At 40.0% G+C, this 20,964-nt stretch overlaps 2 protein-coding genes across 4 annotated transcripts in view; one reads left to right on the top strand and one right to left on the bottom strand.

Moving 5' to 3' along the window:
- LOC145992267 (bicaudal D-related protein homolog) overlaps positions 1-6,427 on the bottom strand; it is a 181,205-nt gene extending 174,778 nt beyond the window's left edge. The window contains exon 1 of the mRNA XM_083128644.1: positions 5,733-6,427. Coding sequence (XP_082984770.1) covers positions 5,733-5,987 — 255 coding nt within the window. The 5' untranslated portion in view covers positions 5,988-6,427. The remainder of the gene's footprint in view (positions 1-5,732) is intronic.
- LOC145992266 (citron Rho-interacting kinase-like) overlaps positions 1-20,964 on the top strand; it is a 181,547-nt gene that overhangs the window by 62,789 nt on the left and 97,794 nt on the right. The window lies entirely within an intron of this gene.

Genomic DNA, 20,964 nt, shown 5'->3' with positions numbered 1-20,964 from the left:
ACTAGATTGCTGGATCGAGTCTCCCCATTTACATAATAATAATAATAGTAATTAATAATTATTATTTCCAATAAAATGTATTTTTTATTAGTTTATAATATTCATTAGGCCTATTGTGTAATAACATTTATAACCGTGGAAATAATACTTATTATTTTTCTACTATTCAACTTTTATCATTTGCCGACCCCCCCCCCCCTGCAAAAATTTCTGGCGACGCCCATGACCATGTACTAATAGATTGCTCGCAAGTTGAGTATTACTGCTATCATTATTTGTTGTTTGACCTAGGGATAGCCTATAGCAGTTTTTAACCCTATAAAAACAACACTTTGAACAGGATTCATATAACGTTTTGCCTTTGTACTTCATCGAAAGCAATTACCATATGTTTGTTTCAGGTTACATTCTCCACTCCCTTCACGACCAGTTTTTCATGCACGTACATTCTACTTTTTCCACGTCCCTTTTTACCTTCTCTGGCTGTTTCGGTTTGGTCAGGATTTACTTCTTCCGTAACATTACTCATTCTCAGCTTTCCTTTCCTTAATTTTCTACGTATTCTTGCATATCCTTGTTCTTTCCCTTCGGAGCTATTCCCCTCGGTCACTAAGCTTTATCATTTACGTGGCTCTCGAGCGCATCGTGCTCGGGTTATACGAGGCCATGCTTAGGATACGAATTTTTTAGTGGTTTTTACATAAAAATACTTATTTTATGTTCCTCCTAACAAGTCCTGTATTTCTGCGAGAACTTGTCAAATAAGCTTAAGACTCAGTACTGTTAGGGAACATTTGATGCTCAGAAATTAGTGCAGCACCTCCAGAGTTCGAGATAAAAATTTTAAATGTGTAAATAAGAGAAGCAGAATGAACCGTGCATTAGGATGTAGGATCCCTAGCAGCTAGGAAACCACTTCGTCACACAGGCTGTCTAATATTCTACTGTTCTTGTTTCCATAAACATGGCGGTGCGGTTTCCTACAATTTCTATCTTTAAAGTACGTAGTCATATGTAAAATACAAATGATTCGAATAATTAATTCCATGTACTCTTTTTAATGTTCGTTAAATACATTTAGAGCTTTGCCGGTGGCAGTGATAACGTTGCCACCTTGTAATCAAGCGGTCCCGGGTTCGATACCCTGTCAGGAACATAGTGCCTTGGATACCACTTTAAACTGTAGGTCCAGTCCCGATCAACATTTATGTGCATAAAGTGGACTTGAAACAAACACTCGAATATATTTTGTTCTATCAAACGTTTAGAACGTGAGTACGAATGGATAATTAGTATTCTTTTTGAAAGTTATGTATTTGGGCCATGTTACATATTCATCTGCATATTTATGTACATATTTTATAACTTTATGGAAGAACGGTTCGCGTTTTCACGGGGGAAAAAAAGTTGTGGCGTTGAAAATTGAAGATCAGTCAGATGGGAGTGCTATGTAAACATTCGGACTGCACCGATGACAGTCACTGAAAGCACACCGCAGACTCTTCATGGGGCAACTCAAGGGGAACCGGAATTCGCAAAGACATTCCAGCACCGGTTCCAGCGACCATGCTACTTTTTTACCTCTGCTTTCCACTGGAAAACAAGATTCGTTAGTTTTTAGAACCGTTTGCTCTCCGCTTTCTATTGTTTTCGTCTTGCACATTCGCCGATTCGTATGGTGATGAGTTTAAGGGCGGGGAAGATCCACCACTTTGGAGAACGAGGACTTTTACCCACGTACGCGGAAGATGGGTGCCCTGGAAAGATAGAAAATGCGCTCTAATGGGAGAAGCAGCCATTCCGCCCTTGGGCGTAGGTGATCATCATCTTCGATACATCCAGTAAGGCAGGTCACAGTTTGACTGCATCATTTTTTCTTCCTCCAGTAGTTGTCATGCTCTTTTCATGGCGTCTACCATACGAGAGACCCGGGTTCGATCCCCGGCGGGGGAGAACCGGGATTTTTTTCCACCTGTTCAAGCGGCTCCGGCGCCAACCCAGCTTCGTATAAACTTTGTACCTGGAGGAAACTCTGGGGGGTAAAGGCGGCCAGGGGCGTGGTGCTGATCACATCACCCCCCCTTCAGCCCTAAACCCACACCCCCTATACGCCTTCATGGCGAGGTGCATAGCAGAAAACAATGAACGAATAAATGAATCCTCGATTTATATTTATTACATATTATTATATTTTATTGAGTATAGGAACTGGCAACAGTAATTCTTTGGATATCACGTGCTCCTCTTACATCGTACTTCCAGGAAGTTCTTTGGTTAACAGTTGCCAGAGAAAAATCTGAAATCTCTGGTGGGAAGGCGTCTTTAAAAATCGGGTTTCCCCGCGAAAGCTGCTGCAGATTCACAAGAACGCCGACGAAAAGAGAACATTTATCGTTGTAGTTAGCACCAGGCTCCAACGTGCGGGCAAACGTGAGAGTGGAGACTTCGTGTGGAAGTGAGCAGAAAAAAAGCTCCGATAATTAGATTAGCGACTTCATGAGGGACTGCTACTCTCTTCGTTCTTCATAGAAATTAACAGGATGCTACTCCAAAGCATTTCTCGCTTTTCTTATAATTAAGTAGCAAAAAATGGCTACTTAAAAGAAAGAAGCTCCCCCCCCGCCCGTTCTGAATTTCTGGACACGCTACTATACTCTCAGCTGATATCTGTGTTTGTCTCCATTAACCATTTCTAGTGCACCTTCTAGCTTAGTCCCTTCTTATGTCACAGCAATTTCTTTTTGTCTTCTTGATCATAACCATTGTTGTTTTCCCACCACAAACACAGTTTCATTTCTTTCTTTCCCCAATTCCCACGCTCCATTCTTCGCCATAACCACATGTTTTAAGTTTTCTAGTGGCAGTTCTTCGCAGCGTCCGTTTTCTTTATTTTCATGAGAATTTTAATTACCGTATTTGCCGGTGTATAAGACCCACTTTTCCCCCTTAAAAATAGGTGAAAAATAGGGTGCGTCGTTTCGCCGATACTAAGTTTCTTAATTACATTCATTTTTGGAAATTTTCTCTGTTCTGAGTTAGACGATTTCTTTCTTGCTTCCTTGCGGTGTGTGGCGAAGAACATTAAAATGTTTTCTTTCCTAGTTAGATTACGTAAGTTTGAAAGTAGTCCTTCATATTACTTTTTATTTGAAATACTGTAAATTAATTATAAATTCAGTGATAAAGCTTTTTAACTCAAAAAGTGTCCAAAAAATGGGCTACGTCTTATACGCCGGCAAATATGGTACTTATATATCTATCTGGAGGTATTAAATTAAATTTATGTAAGTTTTCGATTTTCTAAGGTAAAATCATTCTCACACAATCATCATCACCCCTCACCATTTTTCAGTCTGTCAGGGTCTGTAGAGTCTCTCCTTCATCTGTTCTTCCCTTTGACCTGTTTCCCACTCCTTCCTCATAGCACACTATTATATAAAAACAACACCATTGCAGACTAACTTCGGTTATGTTCAGTTTTATTTTCCTTTCAACCTGTCCGTCCAGAAAGTAGCGTTCAGCATAGGCGTATCTTGGCGGGGACAAGGGGGGCACTTGCCTCCAAAATTTTCACGTTTATTAAAATTTACAAGTTAGGGGGACCTGAGGATCAAAGTAAGAAAGAGTAATATTTGTGATTTCGCAAATGTCAGTTTTTTTAGCAAATAATCCTGGATGCTGTTTTTATTGGATAGAAAATTTTTCAAATCTCTTTCCCCAAACATAAGCTCCAGGTCTGATTCTGCCCCCTCAAAATTAGGCCCCAAGTCTGATTCTGCCCCCTCAAAATTAGGGCCCAAGTTACGCCCATGGTGTTCAGTGTCACCTTCTCCCACGGAATGGTAAAATTCTAATGGTCACGTGTGAGTATTGCGTGTTTCTAACTCTTGATAACGATTCGTCAGTGCGTCGTTATCTCCGCAGTTGTGTAGCTAGACACAAAATTACATGGGCTGTATCTTATCAGCTCTTCCATTTTTTATGCTTAAGTGCAACATTTTTTTAAGCGCTTATTAAAAATAATTCTCCCAACGTAATGTTTTCAGTTGTGGAATGGTTAAACTGAGTCCGTCAACCATGAATTTATTTGGAACTAGAGGAGGAAGGAAATTAAAGTTAGGTGTTTTCTATGGTTTTTAGTGAGAATCAAAAAAATATATACTCTCTTCACATAAAGTTTGGAATATGGTTATATTAGCCATTAGTTGATACGCACAGACTTGGAATGTAAAAACACATGGTATCTGTATGTCTGTTTGCTGGACGTCCCCTCAGCAAAAGCAAAGGGAGTTCGATTTGTTTCAACCAAACAAGAACTTAAATCAAATGGAAAAGCAATAAAAAAAACCATTGAAAACAGATAACGTTCTTGTGTTTTCGCCGGCATATGCCACTGTGCCTGCCAACTATTGCCTAATACAACAATATTCCAAACTTTTTGTGAAGAGTGTAGAATGATTTGTTGAGTTCGGAATTACAACGGGGGGGGGGGGGGGAAATGGAGAGGGGATTTTTGAGAATCCTTGCGTAACCTAACAGCTTAGTTGAGAGGCAGTAGTCTCCAGTTCGATTCCTTTAGTTTCATTACCATTTCTTTCGGTACAGAACAAATTGCAACTTATTTCAATATGAAAACATAAAAAAAACGAAGGTGTGAATATCAACTCCAATAAAACGTAATAACGTCTCCTTTGTTGGTCTCCTTGTAAACATAGCCCTTGTTCCTGCCAAATGAATTGGCAGAGTAGAAACTAAATTCGAGGCTTAATTGTAGTTCTGTACCCTCGGAGGGGAAATAAAGGCAGTTGTACGCCCTGTTTCTTCGTTCAACGAGTTTTCCACACAGTCACAACCACTCCTCCAAATTTTCTGAGAAACACCCCTAAAATGAATCCTGTCCGAAATGTAGAGGTAAACACAGCGCGCTAAGACGCCAGGGCTCCCGGGTTCGAGTCCTAGGCATCGATGGTCTTTGCGAGTTTCTCTCCATCAATTTCATCATATCATCCTTATCTTCGCGCTGGCCAAAAGTGGCAGAAAGGCGAAGGTTTCGTAGAGGTCCAAACCCCTTCCATTTGCATATTAATTGTATAATCAATTCATTGATACCTTACATTTCGTCTGATCAATTTGTGGAAATAATATGTTTTCATACAGGGTTAAAAGTGAAAAGAACGTACAATTATGACCAAAAATTAAATCTTAAGAAAATATTGTTTTGTTGTTTATAGTCCCTTTTCTACCTCTTTTGACAATAGCGACGATGAGAATGAGTGATGATATGATCAAATTGTTGAGAGACTCATGCCAATGCCAAGATTCGAACGCGAGAGGTCGACAAAAGAATGTCATGGATAATATTTTTAACATCTCTCACTTCAACATTTACGCGCAGAAATATTTATTGTAAGTTGATACCTGAATAATAATAATGACAACATTCAACTATCTTTGGGTACTGGGCATGGACGTAAGCAGGATTTTTTCCTGGTGAGGGAAGGTATTTTTTTTTACGGGGACCAAACAATGCATATCCCCCCTCCCATAATCTTGTTGCCCCTCAAAAAAAATTCATTGAGTTTGAAGTTACGTTCTTGCAACGCCCTTCTAATAACTTATTTACTGTGACTGGAGTGAAATTAATTCTTTTTGTGAAATATCTCATTTTTGGTTGATTTTCCATTTTAATCCTTCCCAGAGGCCTAATTCTAAACTTTTCCTACAAGACTCACCTCTAGTTTCTGCGAGTACTCCTCGGCGATGCGCTCGTTCTGCCTGCTGAGGTCCTCGTTCTTCTCGAGCAGGGCCTTCCCGAGCTCCGCCGCCAAAATCAGGTCCTTCTCCTTCTGCGCCAGCTGGGCGTACACGTCCTCGGGGTCCGGGGACTCCTCGTAGCTCCTGTTCTCCATTTCGTAAATGTAATCGTCCAGGTCGTACGTGGGCTTCATGCCATCGCGAGGGATCTCCTGCAACCTACAGGCGCACATTATGCAAACGCATCGCACGAATGCACCCAACTGCACTTTGAGACACTGAAACAACGATTACTGTAGAGTTCTCGAGTCTTCTCTGTGCGAACGTCATTGTCCACCACGCAGCTCCACCGCATCTTGCACCAGGACGAGTTTTGGTTCTCTCATTGCTTACCGACGGGGGACCGACACACGCGAACAAAGGACCACTTCATCGCACCAACCACCGAGACCATTTGGTGCCACTTCACCTGCCCGCCTTCCGCCCACGCGATATTTTTAGGGGGAACCCGGTTGGTGTCGGAACTGTTATTCGATCGCCCTCGCAAATTCTGCGATAGATCTCCGAGACGTCGGTTCAGCCACCAAAGTACCAGCTGTCACCGAACGAGCTTTTTCGAACGTCAGAACGCCGCTCCGTAACACACTCGGCGCGCACCTGTCACAAACTAACTTTTCCCTCTGATCCGCTCTGCGACACCGCGGTGCTAGCTTGCGCAGGTATGCGAGAATCTAGGTTCGCGGGCCAGCCAGGTGTATCGTTCTCAACAATGCCGTGTTTACAGTCTATGGCGGGAGAGAGTTTCACCACAGCTCGAGGTTGGAAGGGATGCCAGGTAAACGTTTCGTTTACGAACATTCGTTTGAAGGTGATAAACATCGAATCATATCATTCTGATTTTACAGAAATATAGAAATAGAAGCTGTATTTCTATAGTCTTTCAAATACATTCTATTTTGAACACAAAAGTCTATCGTACAAAGGTTCTTCAAGAATTAAGCTCGATTACCATAAATCCGCCTGGTTCTCATGTAGAGCACCCATGTCGTACGTGAAAGAGTTAAATTCTCACCATCATAACAAACGACTTTGTAATTATAATGCTCGTGACTTCTTATGTTTCGACTTTACTCAAAAAGCTGTGCCAGATAGATGCCTCATGTCTTGTTGAAGCGAAGAGAAACTTGGAGAAATAGGGAAGGAAATTGACAAGAGGAGAAATAAATAAAAGGTAAACATAGGGAAAAGCGAGGGAAGATAAGCAGGGGATAATAGAGGGTAAAAAATAAGTAGAAAGCAACAGCGGGAGAGAGAGAATCGAAAAAGAGGGAAAGAAAAGAAGACACCTAGAGTAACAGAGGAAAGATAAACAGTGAGAACAGAAGTAGAGGGAAAGAGAAACAGGGAAAGCATAAAAAATAAACAAAGGAAGAGGAATAACGAAATAAGAGAGGGTGACAAAGAGAAGGGAAGTTAGGTGATCCGGAAAGTTTGGTGCTGAGATCGCGAAGGAAACAATCTTGTTACGGATTAGATTCGGGAATGAATTTTGTGATTTCCAAGATAAATATACTGTAGAAATCTGATTTCTATATAGCCTACATACAGTACATGTATGTTAGGAGCCCGACCCTGTGGCCGAGTGGTTATCACATCGCGCTGCGACGCCAAGGGTCCCGGGTTCGAATCCCGGTCGGGCTTGGTTGTTTGTGAATGTGCATTCATCATTTCATCACTCATCCCCATCTTCGCAAATTAGCCAAGAGGCACAAAAACGCGAAGTAAAATAAACTAAATCATTCAATCAATCAATCAATGTATGTTAGGAATTATCAGTACTGAAATAAGAGGAATAACAGGCGCGCGCACACACACACACGTACGTGTGTGTGTGTATGTGTGTGAATGCACGACGATCATTTATGAACATATCAGAATATTTCGAGTATTTCCTACACGGCCGCTAGCTTAACTTTCCATATTGACATCATGCTTACGTGTCATCATAACAAAAAAGTGTTAACTTTTAAGGGAGATAGAAAAAAGATAAATTAAAGAATCGGTAGAGAATGAGATAACTGAAGGGAATCAAAAAGCCAGAGAGAGAAAGGGAAGGAGTTGAAACACAAGTGACACACAAAGAAAGAGAAATAAAGAAGCGAGACAGCAAACAAAGGCGAAAGGGGGAGAGAGGAAGAAAGAAATAGGGAAGCGAAAGGGAGAGAAGACAGTTGAAAAACGAGAGGGGAAAAATTAAGAGTGTGTGAAAGAAATAGAGAAGTCAGAGAAGAGATAAACTAAAGGAGAAGCGAAATAGATAAAACAAATCAGGGAGAGAGAGGGAGAAAGTAAAGGAAAAAGAAAACTAAGAAGAAAATAAATATTAATGTAGAAGATTGGTTTGATTTGCTTTATTTTACTTCGCTTTTTGTGACACTTTTGGCTAATTTTGCGAAGATTGGAATGAGTGATGTGATGAAATTGATAAATGTACACTCACAAACATCCATGCCCAGGCCGGGATTCTAACCCGAGACCCTTGGCGTCGTAGCGCGGTGCTAACCACTCCGCCACGGGGGCCGCTATTAATGTAGAGGAAAACAGGGAGAGAGGGAGGGAGAAAGTAACAGAAGATAGAAAGAATAAAGAAGAAACTGAAAATGGAAGGGAGAACATAGATAAAGAAGTGGTCAAAAGGAGAGGAAGAAAGCAAGAATGATTAGTTACTAAACGAGGAAAGATCGAACGCTAGTAATAAGGTAGAAGGAAAGAAAGGTTCGCGGAACTTTTGTTCCCAGAAAAAAAGCACTGTGTATATACACACACACACACACATACATACATATACAGTATGATGTGTGTGTGTGTGTGTGTGTAATACAGTGAGAGAGGCAAGGGAAGCATCTGACACGACCAGGGAATCTCTCCAATCGCCTGGGACGACCGAGATGGCTGCCACAGATAGTCGCGTCCTCTTTCACACGAACAGAAGGATTAGCGGCTTCCTCTCGGGGGCTGCCACTGGGTCACCTCCGACACATTTACAGTGTTTTTTTTTTTTTTAAATAACAATGAAAAACTTACTGATGTCATACTCAGATCGATGCATCTTCCCTGAGACCAACAGTATTTCACACGGCGCTTACATCATTAGGGACATCGCTGATTTCAAAGCCTTATAAAGGATTCCGTGGGGGAGGGTGATTTCAATGCTTCGAATTCAGGTATTTCAAAATTAGCATATCTTTCCTTACTCCTTTTCACTGATTTTCAAAAGAGTAATGTAGGAGTAGCAGAGAAAAATGTTGGAAATTTGTTAAATTAATCACAACAAATCTGTGGCAAAATTCTTTCTTTACTACAATGGAGGTGCATAGCTGACACATCTGTGGGGCTGCTTGTTTCTCTTTGACATGACACGTTGGACAATATGATGGTCCCAGGCCAGGCGATAACACAATCTTAAGGTACACTAGGGGTTTGCTTCTGGCGCACTTTTGATTTTATAAAATAAAATGTACTGCTTAAAAATATTTAGATCCCAAAATGAACTTTCAAATATGTCAGCGGGCTCGGAGCCGAGCGCCTTAAGTGGTCACCTTTCGATCTCCCCACCAACGTTCTCGGTTCGGATCCCCTCCACGACATGGGTTCTTCTTTGTAAATGTCCCTTCATGAATTTCACCTAATCACCAGACATCCTCATGGTCGGGATAGCCAAAAGTGGCAGAAAAGCGACGCTAACTAACAAATGTGTATAAATATTTCACGATTACAGATGTATTTTTCATTAAAAAAAAACGTGACTGAGTGGTTAGCACGGCGCGTTACGACGCCAGGAGTTCCGGGTTCGAATCCCGCCTGGGCATGGGTGTTCTCTATGAGTGTGTCTCGATCAATTTCATCATATCATCACTCATCCTCATCTTCGCGATTAGCTAAAAGTTGCGGAGAAACGAAGTAAAATAAGCAAATCAATCATAGAAAGAAATACAGCAGGCAATTATTCCTCTCACAAGGCTTAATTTGAAAAAGCAGTCATAAAGTAATAACCTTAAAGTAATGTATATGAGATATGTGAATGGGTAGTTTTTAGAACGTTGAAGCAAAAGAATGAAATAAAATTTTAGTGCTGCCGTGGAAATCGCTGCCACCTCCCGTGCAAGTCGTCGAAGGACCAGAGAAAGCGGCATTGACTACCGATGCGTGTGCAGGTTATTCAGCAGCACCGGGGGCAAGGGTGTTCATCTATTTGTGAATATCCCTTCATCAATGGCATCTAATCATCGTTCATTGTAGTGGCAAAAAACAACGTAAAATTACGAAAGTAAGTTTTACCTCAAACATGCACTCTAATGCAGTGATTTCTTATAAACAAGTGTTTAGGTTCCTTTTTTTTTGGGCGATGAATAAAAAAATTGCAGTGACTTGTTTTTCTTTCCTCATTCCCCTGTTTAGGTACGTCTATCATTTTATTTTTTTACATTTGTCCTTATTTCTCTTCCTTTTGTTGCATTTCTATGTGCACTTCATAGATTTTCCTCATTTTCTTCATGATTTTATAGTTTATTCTTTCTCTCTTATTGTATAGTTTTCTATTTTCAACTTTCTCTTTCATTTGTATTTTATCCAAAGTCAGAATGTGTTGGAGGTGCGTGGATATTGTACTTCATGACAGTAGCGTAGGCAGGATTTTATCAAGGGGGGGGGGGGTTATTTCTAAAACTTTCTCCAAATTCACATTACCATTGTTTTATTATACTTTAATTAAATAATAATCATCACAATTAATTAATAATACTTATAATTGATTAATTAGCTGAATTACTACTAATACCATTACTACTATTAAGTACTAGAGATGTACATAAATATAGTATTTACGAAAGCAATAGAACAATATCACTTTCAGGTCATTCGATTTTTATCAAATTCTGGGAGCATTTTTTTGTTTCTTTGTTACGAAATAATTGTCTGGTCAACGAGGTGAGACATTTTAAGTGTGAAGAAAATCCATAAAAACAAGAAAATGTAAATAAATAAATTAAAATAATCAAAGTATGGAACTCATCCAAGGAGCTGCGGTGGTCTGGTTGGTAGAGTGTCTGACAACCACGCGGGAGATCCGGGTTCGATTCCTGAAATTGGTTGGAATTGCTTCTTCCCCTCATAAATGTCCCCGATAATTCACATCTGGATTGTCTCTCTGTTCTTACCAACAAAACATTTTACATTAGTTAAGCTTATTGTCGTTTGAATATTTGTCTAGTCAAGAAGGTGAGACATTTTAAAAGAGAGACATTCAAACATGCTGCGGTAAACAATGGGAAGGCGGACTGGTGACTGTTCTTGTCCGCCTAGCCTTTGTCTATACATTAGCAGCTTACAACGAGCAAAGAACTTTCTTTAGTTAATTCTCATTGTTCACACAAAAAAAATACATGTTCATTGAACACTGGCGTACGTAGAGGGGTGGCTGATGGGGTTACAGCCCCTACCGAAATTTTGAGAAAATCAGAATTTTTTATAAAAATCCGTTAAGAACTTTAAAAAATCAAAATGTGTAAATGCGAAACCTCTTTTAAAGTGAGTCCCGATTACAATTTTTGTATAGACCGAAAAGCTCGAAAAATACGAAATATTTTATGCATTCTGCCCTCCAAAACGAAGGCATGTGCCATCCACATTTACTATTCCAGCCCATCCCGAAAAAAAAATCCTGCATACGCCAGTGTATTGAACATTGTTGCAACTGAGATACAAAAGAAGTTTTCTCTCTTTTAAATCATAGTTGCCCTCATATTTTGTTTTCAAGAATACTTGTTAATTTTCAAGGCTTTCTGTCTGAAAGACGCATGTGTTTGGAATGCTGTGCTTTTCTCCGTGCTGCATGGAAATAATAATTAAAATTGTTATTATTTTTATTATTATTATTAGTAGTAGTAGTAGTAATAGTAATAGTATTGTCCTAGATCTTTGACTGTGGTAAGTTGGCCATTTAATTATTTTTTTCCCCACAGCATTTTTCATAACATTTCACAAGCTCAAGGGGGGGTTTAAACCCCGTAACCCCCCTCCTTGCGTACGCCACTGCTTCATGACACAATCTTCATTTTGACTTCCCCCCCAAACAAATACAACGAAATTCCTGTCATTGCAGCCTTTGAAGGCAATGGCCATTTATGGCGGGAATCGAAAGGGAATTCCTCCCTTCTGTCCTTTGAATTCTCGCTCAGGATTGCTTTGAAACTTCCTACACACTTGCGTATTAAAATCGTTTTTAAAAATGGGTTTCCTTGATCTAATTTGCTTCCGTTCTGGAAGTAGTTGTAATACAAGTTACTTGCTTCGTATCTGCTTGTTTATTTTCCATCTAATCGTTTTTTGCATTTTAATTTTGAGGTGATGGCTTTCGGAAGTGGAAGGCCTCGGAGAATTCTTCGCCGTTTCGTTTCATGTCCTTTTACATCCGAGGTAGCCACCGGGTCGAGGATTAGCGTGCACTAAAGGTGGCAAGAATGCACATTAGCCTTAGGAATGCCAAAACACGCACCGATTTTTAGACTGCTTAGAGTACATATCCTGCGCAACACAATTGAAACCAATAATTAGTAAACTTGCTTCGGTTCTCTGTTCTGGGTGCGTGTGTATATGTAACGACGTACAGAAGGCATGATTTCAGAGGTATATGACACACAAGCACGGTTGTAGGAGTATGTGTGTGCATGTGCAAATGGCGAAATTTTAGCAACAGTTCGTATAGGTTCAACCTATCCCAAAAGAAAACCGTGACGTTACTAATGTGTATGCGACAGGCACGTATCTAGAAATATACTGGCGGTGGCAGTTCCAACTCCGAACAGAGTAGTAGTAATATTAATAATAATAATAATAATAATAAATTTAAAATAATTATATTAAATCAAATTAATACTAATTACAATACATAAATTAATATTATATTATTATTGCACGAATAGGTAAAAAGACTGTATAAGAATAGAGCGCATATTCATTACGTGTAGCTTACCTGTAGTTAAGATCGGAGTAAAGCAAGTGACCTAGCAATGAAATTAGTGTCACATAGATGAATAATTGAATATTTATGGAATATCAAAAATGATGTTACATGTAGTTGGAGAAAAGTAAGTTTCGGATTAATATTTTATGCATATTATTTTGAGTAGTAGTGCACATAAATCATCTTTGTAATGTCATTCAAAGCCGTATGATCCCAATATAATGCTTGCCTTCAAAAAAGTTCAGAGGAAATTTATAACCATCGGTTATGCAACAAATGCTAATGTTTTCATTACGTAATTTCAGTACTTCGTAAGTTCTTTTTTTTGGGAGGGGGGGGGGGTCTGAATTCCTGAACTGGACCCGTCCCAAATACATCCTTCCCGTCCTTCAAAGTCGTATGATCCCAATACAGTATAACCCTTGTCTTCCAATAAGTTTAGAGGAAATTATACAACAAAGGCTAAACGAATATATTTTTCATTATTTAATTTTTGTACTTGATAAGTCTTTCGGGGGGGGGGGGTTCCGGAGCCCCTAAATACGTCCTTGGTATGTGAATGTAGGAAATACCTACATATGGGTTAACCCTTGTGAGAACACTAACGTGTCAACCCCTCTTCCACGTAGTACACCCTAGACTGCATTTTGCAGACTAACGAGGCTCTGGCGACTGGACCTGCAGCCAGGATAATCCCGTGGGCGGTCGTCATTGCATACCTCCTTCACTAACTCAATTCCAACCTACGTATTGTTTAGTTTTACCGACCCATGGAAGCCAAGGCTCTTCCTCGGATACCAACGTTTGGCTACACTGAAATGGAATTCCTAACAAAATTGAATTTTACGTTTGAGTAATTGCACACAATTAAGAATACACGGAAGAAATTACTTCAATGGTTTTTTCATTCGAAGCTTAATTAAGGGCCAGAGCAACAGGAATTGATTGTAGCAGTGCATCGAAATGAAAGTTGCCGCCGCAGGATGAAGGATATTTATACGTAATAGCTGTTCTCTCGCCATTAAGTAATGCGGAACATTGTTACTTGTGCGTGGGATGTGGCAAGGTGTTAATGCTGATTTTACCTGAACCAGGAACAGCTTTAAATCCAAGGCTTGGCACAACCTTCCTGTCCAATATTTTGATCTACGTCTGAGGCTGTAGCCTCTTGGGGGCGCGGAACAACAAGCGACATACGACGGGCAACAATCGACACGGTCACTCTCTATATTATATACTTACTTTGGTCACTCCGGCAGCCGGGGAAGGGGGAGGAAAGTATTCGAAAATTAATTTGGGAGAGTAATTTAATATGACTTAACAACTTCCATAATAATATTTCCTGCAACGTCCTCATACAAAGCTTTGTGAACCCACATTTATATACTAGGTTCGCATAGTGTTCAAATGCGGGCAGGGGCGACGCCAGGGGAGATGCGACGGGGTCCTAGCGCACCCCTTCATTTTCGTCCTCACTCACTTCAGCACCCCCTTTTCAAAATCTATTTTCAGCCGAAAATAGTATTTCACAGAGAAGAAACATTCGAATAACCAAAATAGTTTCTGGTAACGAAACATTTGTTTAAAAAGGCGACAGATAAATAATTGTTCACGCACGGGGTAGTAAATGCTCTTTAGCAAACCTGAGAATTTGTTTAAAATTATTTGAGACCTTAACTAACTCTCTAGCCTTCTTAAACCCGAAGGTTAATGGCTGCAACAACACAGGCCTTCCATCTGTCCCTATCCTGAGCAAGATCTATATACTCTTTTCCATCCCTACCGATTTCCTTTAGGTCCATCTCAACGTTATCCCTCAATCTTCGTCTTGGCCTTCCTACAGGTCTCTTACCATCAGGTTTCCCAACAAGAATCCTGTAAACTGCTCTTTCCTCTCCCATTCGTGCCACATGACCTGCCCACCTAAGTCTCCTTGATTTAATGATTCTAATAATATCTGGACATGAATACAAATTATGTATTTCTAAATTATGTAACCTTCTCCACTCACCTATCTCCTCATCCATTTTAGGTCCAAATATTTTCCTAAGGACCTTATTTTCAAATACTTTCAATTTATGTTCCTCTTTCAATGTAAGGGACCACGTTTCGCATCCATATAATAATACAGGCAAAATTACTTTGTTTATTTTAACTTTTAGTTTCTTGGATATAGTCCAGGGGCATATGTCTATAGTTCCATAGTCCGTGGGTTTTGAATGAAGGGAATATATGACTACCGGTAATAGGTTGCTAGTGTGGTACACAATAACATACTACCAGGTGTTTGGTCCGCAATTGTGGCAGAAAGCCTGTGTGGCGTTATAAATCCAAGACGACTACCGCTTCATTCAAAAACCCACGGGGTTACAAATGCCGCTGGACTAATATTAACCAAGAAGACAAAAGTTTATGAACAGAAAAGTAACATGCATATCCTTAATGAAGCCTACTTTTTATTTCCTCTTCAATATAATTTTCATTTGTTAGTATTATTCCTAAGTACTTGAATTTGGAAACTGGTTCAAACGAGTTATCAATAATTAGATTTTGATTATTACCTAACACTTGGTTTCGGCCTGTAAGCATATATTTATTTTTCTCTTTACTAACTTCCAAACCTATCTCTTTAGCTGCTTTTAAAAATATTTTAGGATTATTCTTAATTGTATTTATATCATCCCCTAATAAGTCTACATCATCTGCATATGCTAACTGAGTCATACCATTTAATTTTAGTCCTTCTTTAGTTTCTTTTACCTTCCTTACAGCATATTCTAAGGCAAAATTAAAGAGCAATGGAGATCCTGCATCTCCTTGTTTTAACCCATCATGAATTGTAAATTTGTCAGACACATTAATACCCACACGAATTTTACTTTGTTTCACTGGTGCATACTTTTATCATACTAACAAGCTTCTTAGGTATTTCAAACTCTACTAATATATTATATAATTGATCTGTTTTGACCGAATCATATGCTTTTTTGAAATCAATGAATAGCTGATGGATACTTTGATTATATTCCCACTTTCTCTCAAATGTCTGTCTGATGTGAAAAATTTGGATCTGTTACGTTTAAATCCACATTGATAATCGCCTATAATTTCATTAGCATATGGGGTTAGTCTTATTAAAAGAATGTTAGATAATATTTTATATGTTGTTGAGAGTAGATAAATTCCACGGTATTATTGCAGTTCATTTTATCACCTTTTTTAAACACAGGAACAATTATGGATTCTTTCCACTGTTGAGGGATTTCTTCTTTATTCCATATTAAACAAATTAATTTATGAATTTGACATATTAACGAATTTCCACCATATTTAATTAACTCAGCTGGTATTAAATCAATGCCAGGTGCTTTGTTATTCTTTAGGCCTTTAATAGCATCTTTAACTTCAGTCAAGTTAGGTGCTGGAACTAAAGGTTCTGCTGTGTGGACTTCATTTACTTCTGATTTATCTCCTACATGAACATTTAGGAGGTCATTAAAGTAATTCTTCCATCTATTTAAAATATTACTTGGATCAGCCAAGAAATAACTATTGATACCTTAGTATTTTTAAACCTACTGTCCATTTGAGATATCCTGTCTTTTGATACCTCCTGAACTCTTGAGACCTCAGGTTCTTTTGAGACCTTTTGTCCTCTTTATACCTCCTGTTGTTTTGAGACCACCTGTACTTTTGAGAATTGAGACCTCAGGTTCTTTTGAGACCTCGTGTCTTTTTTTATACCTCGTGTCCTTTGAGACGTCCTGTACTTTTGAGACTCTTTGTTTATTTTATACCTCTTGTCCTTTTGACATCTCTTGTCCCTTTGAGACTTTTGTCCTTTAGCGACAGTGTGTCTTTTTTGGCCAGTCTCTTTTGGCGACAGTGTGTCTTTTTGGCCACCGTCTCCTTTGGCGACTGTGTGTGTGTCTTTTGGCCACCGTCTCCTTTGGCGAGAAAAATCATTACGTCTCACTGCGCCTGGCGACTTTAGTCTGTGCGTAGCGCTGGCGAGTTCGTTGAGCTTTAAAAACAAGCTTTTCAACTGTTCCTCGAGACCTGTCTCTGTGAATGAGGGTCTCTGATTCGATTCCCTTCTTTTTTGTGCTTGAGCGAGTGAAGTTCAGCCTGAAGGGCCGCCCCCGAGACACCTCTCGTGGGCTATTTAAACAAGATTCGAATCCTCGAAGGTTGGTCGGCTGCGCCGGTACTATCCTGCTTCCAACAGTCGTTCCTGACATCGCTGACTGTACATTTCTTTATTATTTCCTGTTAACTCCCGTTCCTGCTGAGTACATACGTATTTATTGAAGGTCGAGATATGATACGGTTCTGTCCGTGCTATCGTATTCCTTTTCTATATCTAGGAATGCCATAATCAAATACTTTCCATACTCCTAGTGCCTTTCCTGCATTTGCCTTATGATGAATATCAGATCTGGTGAATGCACGGTACAAATTTGGGATGGGACAGATTAATCTGTATTCTATCGGTATCAGCCGATATAGGCATATCGGTATATCGATAAAATTGCATATTTTATTTTAAGATTCATCTATAAACATCTTCGAATTTAGTGTAAACTTCTACCATTTTTAAATAATTTTTATGGATAATCTCCAAGCCCTACTTTTTAAAGTAAATGCCTAAATATGAAACTTCTTTCACACATTTATTAAGGTCAATGAGCGATTCAGGTTCTTCAAGGACCATTTGGATTTTTTATCGGATCTGTAGAATATCGGTATCGGCCAAAATTCCATGTCTGTCCATCCCTAGTACAAATACGTACCAACCAGATCCGTATCATCTGTGCATCATGTGAAACGCCCTCTCGGGATAACAAATGCTACCACTACCTAGATAGAGGCGGCATAATCTCCCTCGGACAAGCGAAATAGCGTTACGGTCCAGGTTGAGTTCGTGAGTAGGAACCGATGACCAACAGTGCATAGCGATTAGCCATATCGAATAGAAAACAAAAACATATATACTTTCAAATTACCACCTCTTTACCTGTAGCCGGGAAGCGGCTAGCTGCATACCTGAAAATCACGGGTAGCGACATGCGTACGAAATGATATAGCCCAAAATTAACATGAAAATAAAAAGTATATTCTATTCATAACAAAACAAGAATCAATTAGTTACATCTCCCCCTCTTTCACTCACGCATTCTCTCTCAGATTCTCTCTTTACGGGGTCATCAACACAAAATGATACATGACATGTACAGGTTTTTATGACGACAAGCCCTAATTATTGCATTCATATTTAAATTTACCTTGAATTTTTTGCCTAATCAGGTCATTTGAGATTTTGCTCCAGTGCTACTTAAATCCTAGCCAGCCCTTACTTAAGTTCACCATTTTTAAAAAACTAGATCGGTGCGGTGACAATACATTATTTGTCCAGCATAAACAAAGGCGTCTCAACTGCAATTACGCTCACGTGGGCGGACGTTTTCCTTTTACATGACCTCACGTGGTTCCAAACATAACAATAACCTCCGTTGAGTGACGCAACATATACTCTCAGGCAGGCGGGACTTCAACACTTCGCCGCAACGAGCAATTCATATTACCAGGCAAATACTTTAACAAATAATCACATACGCGACCTGACCTAGCTAGCAGCGACACAGCGCTGACACATAAAAATGAACAAACCTCAAGTAGATTAAACAATTAAGCGGGCGGCGCTTTACTCTAATAGTACGCACTTTAAACAAATACAAAGGAGCACAAACAACAACGAATTTAAGATCAATAAAAAATATCACAAGAAATAAGAAAAATTGACCTGAGACGAATAAATTACAAATGATAAGCGCGACGGGAGTTTGGTATGAAGTTTCGAGTTGCGTGGGAGTTTTCAAAATGTTCACGAATATAAAGTGCGTTCTCTACGTCAATCGAGCCGTCACGTGTTGACATTCACACAGATGAATACATTACCATCTCTCAGCTTCCAAGGTGCATCCTGGCGTCTTTATGGGCGATTGAAAACACATAGTATTCACACGAAAGGTTTTCCTATCCTTCCTTGGTCGCGACGATGAAGATGCGAAGAGCGTTCATACATCTGGTTCCTCGGCTTTTCTCCCTCTCGGGATCGGTGAACATCTCCGTGGTCTGGCGCGATTCGGACGTCGCATCTGGGCGGTCGTTCTTGGCTCGTCGGCGTCTTCTCCATCACCGTCGGACGATCTCACGCGTCGGGACGTCAACATGGCAGCGTTCGACATCTCTCTCTCTCTCTCCGTGGCGGCTGGTAGGCATCGTCGGCGCGTCGGGACGTCAACAGGGCAGCGTTCGACATCTCCCTCTCTCTCCGTGGCGGTTGGTAGGCATCGTCGGCGCGTCGGGACGTCAACAGGGCATGTTGTAGGCATGGGTCGTAGTCTTGTCTGACATCGGGCGAATCGAGGGTAACGCCCTCATCTCTCTTCTTCCTCTAGCCCGCCATAATTTTCGATGTTCCTCGTTTCACAAAAACTATAAACGGCGTAAGATTATCACGGAAACACAGTCTCGCTTCAACTTCCTCCAGCGGTTGAGGTAAGCGCACTCGTGTAGACTTACTGCCTATCCACACTGATGTTCGCGAAGCACAACAAAGTCCACGGTATACGGAGAGGTAACACGGAGGTGCTCTCGCTACGAGATTCGCGTTAAGACTTTGTGTCGAAAAACCATGTCCTTCGTTTTATTTGGATTTTGAAAAAGGACGCTCGGCGCTCGTTGAAGGGACGCTTCCGGAGAGGTCATTCCACTTCGCTCTATTGTCTCCCAACCTGGACGGGTCGTGCTCGAAGTTTGGTTTCTACGGATTAAGCTTCCGCCTTGCTGTCGCCCATAGCTCAACTGCAATCAGTGCCCATAAACTGATCGATTACAACCAATTTGATCTGGCATCCGTAATTGTTGCTTGATCGCGACGAAACTCCAAACATCCGTCCTTGCACACATGTTGCTGCGCTGGTAAAAATTCCACACAAATCTGACCGCTGGAAACCGAGATATTTAAATGGTTGTCATTACGGTCGAATTTCCTAAGCTTTAGACGCATAACGTGACCTTTCAGGTGCTCGCCCGTCCGTCTCGGGACTTCCTTTCATTCTCCCGTCGGCTTGGCAAATCAAATATATATTCTTACAAATTAAAACACTCAACACTTTGATTCAACTCCTTATTTCACCGCTATGGATTTGAATAATAATAATAATCAGTGGCGAAGCTTGGTCTTAAGGGGAAGGCAAGCAATGCAGTACTCCGAAAGAGTGGGAGAGGGGGTTGTTGTCCCAGTTTTTCTAGGAGAGAAAGGGCATTTTAAATAAAAATAATAATAATAATAATAATCCCCAACTCCTCTCTCAACAGCCATGCTTGTTAGTTCAAATTCTTGGTCACGTTATTGATATAACTTGTTATTACTTACAGTTTCCCGTACACAATTTGAAATATCCATGTTTGTTTTGGTAAATTCTCAGCACACCAAACAAAAGAGAACTCTTACTTGAACCACTCGTTCTTCCCACACAAATGGAAAATGTTCCGAAAAGCTCCGAAACTAACAGAAAAGTAATACCAACTTCGTTGTAAAAATTATTGTTCACGGTAGAATAAAATAACTGACTTGAAGCTTAAAATTATATGAAGCATTGGAATAATAAGTCATTAGAACAGGAATAAAATACGCCGGTTTTTTTTTTTGACTATGTATCATATTAATAAAAATAGTATTTTGAGTTTGATAGCATTTAGGACTTAACGTTTTTGCTATTTGCATGTCTCAGAAGAGTGTTTCATTGCTTTCTTGACACAAGTGTTATCGAAAAAACATCAGTTTATTGAATTTGTTTGTATGGAAACTCACGAAAAATATCGTGTAAATTATTTGGTAGTAGTTGTCAACACTGGCGTGGCGTTGCAATTTGAGATGAGAGAGTGTGAGGCGGACAATAGCCAGCTGTTCTGCAGATTCCAGTGCTCTCCAGCGCCGGGGACAACATGTTTATCTGCACGTTTTACAAATCGTGAAAGTTAAAGTAATGCTTTAAAGTATGTTTACTTGGAATTGGAACAGTTATAATGATTTATTTCAATAATTCTGTGTTTATAATAAAGCAAATATCCATCTTCGATATCGTGTTAACACTTATATGCTTTCTGCTTGGCTCGGCTGT

The sequence above is a fragment of the Lepisma saccharinum genome, chromosome 9 (genome assembly GCF_977018435.1).
Source record: "Lepisma saccharinum chromosome 9, izLepSacc3.1, whole genome shotgun sequence".
In the NCBI taxonomy this organism is placed as follows: domain Eukaryota; kingdom Metazoa; phylum Arthropoda; class Insecta; order Zygentoma; family Lepismatidae; genus Lepisma; species Lepisma saccharinum.
Note: the sequence above shows the minus strand (reverse complement) of the source record. Positions and strands in the feature narration are given on the sequence as shown.